This window comes from Octopus sinensis, linkage group LG18 (assembly GCF_006345805.1).
Source record: "Octopus sinensis linkage group LG18, ASM634580v1, whole genome shotgun sequence".
NCBI lineage: Eukaryota > Metazoa > Mollusca > Cephalopoda > Octopoda > Octopodidae > Octopus > Octopus sinensis.
This window is the reverse complement of record NC_043014.1, coordinates 4762762-4772761: the sequence shown is the minus strand read 5'-3', so window position 1 is coordinate 4772761 and position 10000 is coordinate 4762762. Positions and strand designations below refer to the sequence as shown.

At 41.6% G+C, this 10000-nt stretch overlaps 1 protein-coding gene across 1 annotated transcript in view; it reads left to right on the top strand.

Annotated features, from left to right (window-relative positions):
• The first annotated feature begins 6306 nt into the window (after positions 1-6306).
• Positions 6307-10000, top strand: part of LOC118767016 — a 4071-nt gene continuing 377 nt past the window's right edge. Inside the window, exons 1-4 of the mRNA XM_036510922.1 lie at positions 6307-6424; positions 7573-7686; positions 8263-8316; positions 9840-10000. The exon at positions 9840-10000 is cut by the window's right edge and continues 377 nt beyond it. Coding sequence (XP_036366815.1) covers positions 6307-6424; positions 7573-7686; positions 8263-8316; positions 9840-10000 — 447 coding nt within the window. The remainder of the gene's footprint in view (positions 6425-7572; positions 7687-8262; positions 8317-9839) is intronic.

Here is a 10000-nt window from a genome sequence, read left to right as displayed (position 1 = left end):
ATCTTCACGCATCTACCCGGCACTAGACGCACTACCGGCCAAGGCCAAAGCACGCATCCCACAATAACATCAACACCACCAAATAGTAAATCGAAATTCAAAACACACACAACTCGGAGTCCCAAAATCTGCCGGTATTCCCAACGTGAGAGAACATGTCTACTGAGTGACTGTCCCTTCACTCATCTTCCAGGGACCCGACGCACAAACAGAAACGGGGCCTCAAGCCAACACACAAACCTGAATAACAATAAAAATAGAAACACACCATGCTGCAGTAATGCTGGTCCAGTCTTTTCAGGAAGACACAAAAACAACAACAACAAAAGTGGAAACTACAACCCTATCCAACAGTGCAACCACACCTCCAGCCAAAAACTGCTCCCTAAGCAGGAAAATTCTTTTTTAGCCATGTTGAACATGGCAAAAGAGATACACAAAAACATTCTAGCCATCACTCAACACCATCCTATGCTATTACCCCAGTGCACCAATTCCCCACATTGCTGCCACTAACACACACAAAAAATCCAAGCCCCCTGCAACAGTCAAAACCAGCCACTACACTAACCTCCACATTCCTACGCAATGCACAAGGTGTCAGCCCTTCCATCAATGCACAAAAATGGAAGGTCCAATTCATTGAAGACTGGGTTGGTAACCATTCACACCACATCCCTTTCTTCATTCTCACTGAGACCCACCTTGACAACTCCCACTTGGAAGCCGAAGTGAGAGTGAAGAATTTCACAACCATCCGCGCGGATCGTATCGGCAGGAGGAAGGGTGGAACTGCCATTTTCCTGCATGATTCATTTACGGCAGATGGAAATAGTATATTCTCCAACGGCTACTGTGAATCAGTCACCGTGCACAACAAAGCCAATGACCTGACAGTAATTGGGCTCTATAGGCCGCCCCAAACACCCATACTGTGCTTTAAAGAATGCCTCAACAGCATTAAGTGCTTTATTCAACAGTGCCATTCTAGCAACATACTCATGATGGGAGACTTCAATCTACCCTGTGTTGACTGGACTACAAACTGTTTGAAACCAAGCACTCCCGCCTCAACCGCTGACAAAGAAGCAGCAGAGTCACTTTTCGACTTTACGAATGAGTTTTTCTTGTCCCAACTTGTCCTTGCACCAACAAGACATCAGAACATTTTGGACCTAGTGTTTAGTAACCACACTAACACTATACATAACGTTACAGTGGAAAAAACCCTTCTTTCAGACCATGACATGGTTCTCTGTAACATGAAATTCCACCAGCCGAAAGCTAATCCTAGTGACCTTCCTCCAGCCCACCCATTTGACAACATGGATCTCCATAAAGCCAACTGGGATGCAATCAGGAACGAGCTATCAAATGTTGACTGGTCCTTTACACATACACACATCTCCACCAACCATAAACATCTTGGCAGATCTTTGTAGACACCGTCACAGACATATGTGCAAAACACTCCCCACCAAGACCTGTGAACAAAAAGTGCAGAATCCCCCAAAACAGAAAAACCATTATCAGAAAAATAAAAAGAACAAACAAAAAAATTAACAAACTAAAGTACTGCCAACAGCAACACACACATTCGACGGCTATCGCACTGCTTGAATCCAAAAAATATAACCTCCAACAATGCATGAAGACCCTCATCAATAACCAAAGATCAGCTGAGGAGAAGTGGGCCATTGAAAAAATTCAAACTCAACCCCAAAGTGTTCTTTTCATTTGCGAGGAAACGCAGGGTTACTGTCTCCACTGTAGGCCCTCTAATTGACGAAACTGGCACTCTCCAAGATAATGCCAAATCCATGGCCGAGATACTGCAGAAACAATACTGCTCTGTTTTCAGCAATCCTGATATGGCCGATCTGGGCTGTATCAGTGATGTCAACCCCCAACACACTATATCGGACATAACGTTTAGTGCCCCTGATGTCTTAGCGGCGATAAACGAAATAAAACACAATTCAGCAGTAGGCCCCGATAGGTTCCCTGCTTGTGTCCTGAAGGTGTGTCGACACCAACTTGCATCTCCCCTTGCTAATCTGTGGAGAAACTCACTGGATGCTGGCTATATTCCAAAAAACCTTCTGTCCCAGTCTGTTGTCCCAGTTTTCAAAAAGGGAAACAAGTCCCTTGCAGTGAATTACCGTCCGATCTCACTCACCTCTCATATCATCAAGGTATTTGAGAGGGTGGTGAGATCTCGAATAACCCAATTTCTGGAAAGCAACAGACGGCTGATCTCCAACCAACATGGGTTCCGTAATGGAAGGGACTGCCTAACGCAGCTCCTGCATCACTTTGAGGACATTTTGAGAGCTTTGGGAGAGGGCTCCAACACCGATGTCATCTACCTTGATTTCAGTAAGGCCTTCGACAGGGTCGATCACAAGATCCTATTGAAAAAACTATCCAACATTGGTGTCTCTGGAAAGTTACTGAAATGGATTAAGTGTTTCCTGACAGACAGATCTCAACATGTTGTAGTTGAAGGGGTAAAATCAAGCCCAGCCAAAGTCAGTAGTGGCGTTCCGCAAGGCACTGTGCTGGGCCCACTTCTTTTCATCATTTACATTAATGACATTAATGACATCATCAAGCACAGCAACATAAAAATCTTTGCAGATGACTCCAAGCTACAGAAGGTCATAAATGAGGCGAGTGACCGGACATGCCTTCAGTCAGATCTACTGGCTGTTATCCAATGGGCAGAAAAAAACAATATGCTGCTGAACGAGGATAAATTTGAGCTAATCCACTTTGGAAAAGAGGATGCCCTGAAACTCCCATACTCCCTTCCTTCAGGTGAAACTCTCGCGGCGTCCAACAACATCAGAGACTTGGGAGTAATTGTGGACAACAACGTAAGCTGGGCCACTCATATAAACACCAAAGTTGACATGGCCCGCAGAATGTGTTCCTGGATTCTCAGAACTTTCCAGTCGAGAGATATCCACACCATTATCCTTCTCTTCTCCACTTTTGCCCGACCCCACCTTGAATACTGTTGTCCACTGTGGTCTCCCCACACAATACAAGGTATCATAAAAGTTGAAGCACCTCAAAGGGCAATCACAAAAAGATAGATGGCATGACAGGCCTCGACTATTGGGGTCGACTAGAAAAGCTAAAACTCTATTCTCTCCAACGTCGTCGTGAGCGCTACATCATCTGCATGATGTGGAAAATATTCCATCAGCATTGCCCAAATGATGTTGGCATCACCTTTAAGGTACATCCAAGGCTTGGGCCCCGTGCCATCCGCCCAAAACAAAAATCGCACTCTCATCTCATAACAACAATACGGCACAATTATTTCACCTCAATTGGCCCCGCTCTCTTTAACATTACACCAAAACACATTAAAACAGAAACTGACCCTATAGGGTTCAAGAAGTCTTTGGACAGATTCCTTCAAGAAATCCCGGATAAACCCCCTACACCCGGATATGTCTCTGTAAACAATAACTCTCTACTTGAGTGGGCCATAGTGCCCAAATTCTGACTTGAAAGACTTCACCAGGTGGTGGTATTAAGTTAGACATGGCCTGGGCCAATAATGGCCGAAACCTATCAAAGTATCAAAGTATCAAAGTATATATATATATATATATATATATATATATAAATATATATGTCTGTGTGGAGATGAAGTGGCCCAGGGTTTAGAGTCGCGGACTCACGGTTGTAGGATCGAGATTTCGATTCCCAGACTGGGTGTTGTGTGTGTTTAAAGCTCCACGATCACTGCTGTACTCTTTCGCTATAACTTTCTCCGTTTCTTCTGTTGGCCTGCTCGCTTAGCCAACGGGATGGCGTCATTTGAAGGCTAAATTAATGCGAAGCGCATTGTGACCAGCGATGTGTATTAACAACTGATAGCCTGGTCGGTCACGGTGATCACGGAGATATATATATGTATCATACGCACACAATACACGCACACACACATACACAAATACATACACACGCACCAGCACAGAGGCCCACATATACCTTTAATGAACGATACTCATACAGATACGCACACACTTATACACACATGGGCACAGACACACACGCGCATACGCGTACTTAAGCGCACACGCGCACGCAAGCACACGCGCGCACATTACTCAAAAACAACTCCAAAAACCCACACACACGGACACACACATACACACACGCACACTACAAACAAAACACACACACGATACATATACATACACGCACACACACACACATACATCAAACTAGCAGTACCTACTACTTGACCTGTGGCAGAGACAAAAGAAGCCACGCCAAATTCCTTCTTCCTTGACCTTAACACTACTAACCCTACAACACGCAAATATTAACAGCCACAACCACACACACACACACACGTGTCATCATTGCACACATACACACAGACACACAGACGCACACGCAGACCTCCGCGCACGCTCTTATCCACACTTACACACACATTCCTCCTCCTCTACCACTCTCCTGTCTTTGAAAGTACTTTTCTTCACCCAGTTCCTTCCGTCATTCAAAATGTGTCCGCGTGTGTACCGTTGGCGATTTTTTTCCCTCTGTCTTCCCTCCTCTGGATCTTTCATTCTCATAAACCTTAAACCCTCCTTCTTTCCTTCCTCGTCCAATAATACTATATTTGTTCCACGTCCTCGCGTTGTTTTTTGTGCTTTCTTATATGGATTAAATTTAACTATATATATAAATATGTGTATATATATATATGTATATATATATATGTGTATATATATATATGTATATATATATGTGTATATATATATATGTATATATGTGTGTGTGTGTACTAGCAGACATACCCGGCATTGCTGGGGATTAAAATGGCAAAGTTGGTATATAATATATTCCAGTCATTTTGAAACAGGTGATATGGGAAAGTGCAACATTGACAACAAAACAGTTGTAGAGTAAATGCTGGGCTAATTCAACTAAGCAACATGCTATGCGTCCGTTTGGAGTGTTTCAGGCCCTAACCTGTCATGCAAAATTGGAGGTGGGGCTTGTGTGATTTTTTGAACGCACCGAAATGCTGTCAGTGGATATATTCTCCTTTGCAGCAGTGTGCGCTGTGTCTAACACGACCCATCATCGGAAATTTTGACACCACACGTCCTACATCACTCATAGAGCAAATTTGGAAGAACTGTGGTTGTTCATTCGCGGTTACCAGGGAACCAATGAGGGGATAGACTTGCCCTTGAACTTTGACGTCGGCGTAAATTCATGTTTATCTATCTTCTTAGATTCACCATACGATGTCATTTGAAATGCAGAATTATATTCTCTGATATTGTTCAGAAAATCGTTTGACTGGATGGAAGCGCCTTCTAGGCGATTCCTAAGGGGTTGAGAAGGTATTGTTGGCAATGATTCCTGCCCGAATATGTTGTCATCTATTGCATTGTTTTAAGTTCGAAACGATAATAAATACCCTGAAGTTCTATTTATATGATGCTATTTCTATTTTTTCAATGAACCGTTTCATCTCCAAGAAATCTCTCGACGATAAACCAGATGACACACCAAGTAAGAACTAATTTTATAGCTAAAGTCTTTTACCCGTGTCTCCTTAACCAATGATTTATAATTTCACCAACTTTGAATTAGTTCCACATTACTATCCATATGTCCACAATAATATATACTAAGACACTTGCCTGAATTTATTTCAAAATATATTCTACTTTACAATAATTTCCTAAATAAAATATTACTCTAATATATTATGCCATTTATTGTGTGTATATGAGTATATATGCAGTGCTACGTCGATAATTGTGCCAAGACCTCTTCATCTGAGAATCAAATGCCCGAGCTGGCGCTTCACTGCGTTTATATCTACAATTCAGCATTCTGTCCACTCTTGTGCTTCCAATCATTCGTGAATAGAAACCCGAACTAATGATGTTCCACATTCCTACACAGTTCGTATTTGTCATTCCTGCCTTGGGGTACTCGGCAGCCAACCCATTCAGTGCACGTTGTTGGTGACCATCAGACGAATCAGGTAGCAGCATGTCGTCTACAAATAACAGTCGACCGATCACGTAGAGATAAATTGGGATACCTCTACCACAATGGTTGCGCATATTCAACCAGATCACAAAAAAGAACGTGAAATGGGGCACTAACAATGCACACTTCAACTAAGTGAAACCTTCACGTTGTAAACTTTCGACTTTTACATAAATACAATCATTTGAACATCCATATAAGTACATTATGGCAACCAGTTTTTGCCCATTAAACTCACCTTCCTGGTAAACCATCCGCAACATGCCCCAGGGCACGTTATTCCGTGGTTTACAGCGTATAAACCTTAGAAATATTTCAATGTTTGCTGGAAGATCTGTCTTTGAACGACTCTCTGGTTGGGTGTACTGCGTCCCGGACAGTAATCTTGGACACGACATTTTCCCTACTTATCGTTTCCTGACATCTAGTGTAGACTTTTCTATAATTAGAACACAATCTTTGGTCTCTGTTTGAGAAAATTGTGATTGGCACCCCATATTACCATTGCCTTGGTGTTTTTTCCAGAGGTCCCATCCACATAGCATACATGGGTCACTCAGAGAATACCATCTGTATTCAAGGTTTCTAAAATATCAAGCCGGACGTGCTTTTCACCAGCAGCTTTATCACTTTTAAGTGAGTTTAGCTCAAATAAGCGTTCAACCGAAGAAGAACCTGCCGAAAAAAATTATACAATCACGAATCCATTTCGATGTCCAAATTCATTCCGAATGGTCACTCTCAATTTGGATGCAAAAGTCTCCACATTTTTGATTCTGACCCAGCATCCACTGCGGCTTCCAATTGTAGTCTGTAGGTTGCACTGGACTTACCAATTTCCAGTGTTCGGCAGACTGTAGGAATTTTCAGGCTTTCAGACATTTAGGTAGTGACGAGTTGAAAACTCCACCCCTTCCTTTTACCCGAACGTTCAGCAAAGAGTGAAAGATGACCGAAATCTATCAAAAACCTCTGTCACCAAGTATTTCTATACCAGGTACCCTTATAAATATCCCTGTCTTAAAATAATATCTATTCCGTAGAGAGGAGAGTGTGTATCCTGCACTGAAGGCTGCTATGACCTCTCCATTAATTTCACTGACGACATTCCTTCCAATCAATCCTTCTCACGATTATCAATGCCAAGGTGTGCACTGAAGTCTCCTGGCAGGACAAATGACTTTACCCGAAATATATCTAAAGCTGAGGTGAATTTGCTTAGGAAGGATTTGGATTTGACCTCGCTGTTTGCTGCATATACTTACAGCAGCCACAGTGGTCCTTCATATTCAGCCTTAGCTTCAAGAGGTGAACCCTCACACCTAGTCGGTTTCACTCCATAATACAATCCGAAAGCTGGAGATTGAAAGTATCCTAATCCCACCTGTGCAGACATTGTTGGCGCCACAGTTGCGTAGTGGAGTTTCAAGCCTATATCCAAGTGTACGCTATCGGAAAAACGAAATTTATATCTTACAGGCAGATTATATCTAACAATTTTGACGTTTTAATTTTCAATTATTAAAGGTTGTTCCCTTCTTGATCTGCTTTGGTTTCCTGAGACCGTCAATTTTGTGCTCCCACCGAACGCACCACAGATTAAGTTGCAGACTTCTGCTGGTTACACTGGCATTGGGTGGGGTGTGCTATACATTTATCGAACGGATTCCTCTACTCGAGATCTTGATGCGATGTCTTTTAACTAACTCGACAAATGATGCGGTATGGTTGTTATTTTCATATTGTAATTATGATGGCCTTATTTGCGCCGAGCTCCAAACTGATATTTGTAATTGACCGATGAATATTCGCACCTGGCGAATATTTTATCATTATTCTATTGAGTTTTATCATTATTCTATTGAGAAGTATATATACTCATACCCAAGTTTACGTATCATACATACATCCGTTCATAGCGGAGACCGATACGCATTCTGATATTCTGAGATTAATCTCTCAAATCTTTGACATCAACGTCAACAACAGGCTCAACAGACAAATGTCTTTTTTCTTTCTTTACAATTTATTCTTATTATTTACATCTTTCGTTCTGACTTTCATTCATTCACTCGTTCTTTCTTCAATTCTATATTTCTCTCTTCTCCATCAATTCCTTCCCATCCAACATCCTACATTGTATATGATCCCCCAATTCTTTCTTTTAAACTACATTATTTCATTTTAATTTCGCAGAACCCGGTCTCGGATCATTGTATACCCGGTGGGGCAGAACAACTTGTCCTCCTTATTCAAAACTTGTATATGACGGTTAGTATACTTTATATTTCTCACCTCTCATTCTCATTTTGTTTTTTTCTTGTTCTCTTCTTATACCTCTCATTCTCTCTTTTTGTTGCTTCTCTTTCTCTCTAACCCTCTCTCTCACGCACATGCACACACACTCACCCTTTGTCGGGTTGTCTGACATAAACATTCTCAAATCCTTTTATGATATGTCACGTTTCAAACGTCTATACCTGTAGACTATACAAACACTACACAAGACTGCTTACTCCTTTGTAGGTATTTAGTCAAATCAGAATATTATATGTTATCTACTACGGACCAAATGAAAAGAATGTTGTCTAACTACAGAATATAGATATCTCTACGTTAAATTACAGGCAGGGGCTGGACTGAAAACCACCATGGCGATCAAGAATTTCAGGCTGACCAGCTTTGGATTGTAGATATCAAATACCGAGGCTGCTAACTGGTGATCAAGTGTACAGGCTACGGATGGTGGTATTCTACGTGAGTGACCAGGACTGAAAAGTTCCCACGTGACTATCACTATCTGGAGTGCCCATTGATCGTAGGTGTGGGCTAAATTTGATTGAGTCTTTTAGAATTGATGACAGTGACTGTAAACGATTAATGAATTGAACGCACAATGTAGAATGAGGACTGGACAAGCCACATACTGTAACTGATGGAAAAAGCTAAGGACTTTATTCATTAAGTAAAATAGAGAGAGACTAAATATTAGTGAGAGAACACAACAGAGTACAGAATGCACTTCTATTCTTCTCCGCCTCACCGAAATCGTCCTATCGCTAAAACCTTGCTCTTTTCATGCACCACATCACCTCATTAATTATCCAGTATATCTTTGTAAGGTAATTCCGAAACTTCCAATTCAAAACTGCTGCCACAAACCGCTTCGCCATTCCTTTAAAATGCTTTAAAATGCTCCGAATTCGCTCTCTGTAAAACCTACACATATCCTTTATCGGTCGCCCACTCCGCCGTCCATTCTTCTTAAGCACTACGCCATCACTGAACCTCACGATTTTTCCTCCCACCTCGTTTCTGTGTATTGCATGAAATAAAGTCTGTGTGATCATAACGTCTATGTAAGCCTGATTCGTCCGAGTCTAAACGAGAGGTTTAGCCACTGACTCTCGTATGATCGACTAAACAACATTTCATCGACGGTTACCCACCACTTCTCTGCATCTCGTCGTCTCCCCTATTGTCCTACTCAAACCACCAACAATTTCCACCACCCGAAATATCCCTGTTCACACGTGAACATCTTTTCCATTTCGGATAAACACGAGTGCATGCGTTATAAAATATCTTTCCTTTTCTCCATCTATTGACATTCACCGAAAATCACCTACCCCATGCAAACATACATAATAATCCACGTCGTAACCACAAATAGGAACCCGTATACACACAACATATATATATATTTATATATATATGTATATATATATATTATATATTTCATATATAATTTTGCTTAATATATTTTTCATTTGATATGTTCTTACCAATTCTAGGTGTGGCTGGTGGACAAAGGTACGACCACTCAGGTGGCGGAAGCAATCTCTTGTGTCTACCCAACGACCCCATTTGGGCCAATTATACGACAGAAGTTGAAAAAGGTGGTTACATTTATGGCAGTGAATATCAATTAGATTTTTACCCAACGAATAAACTC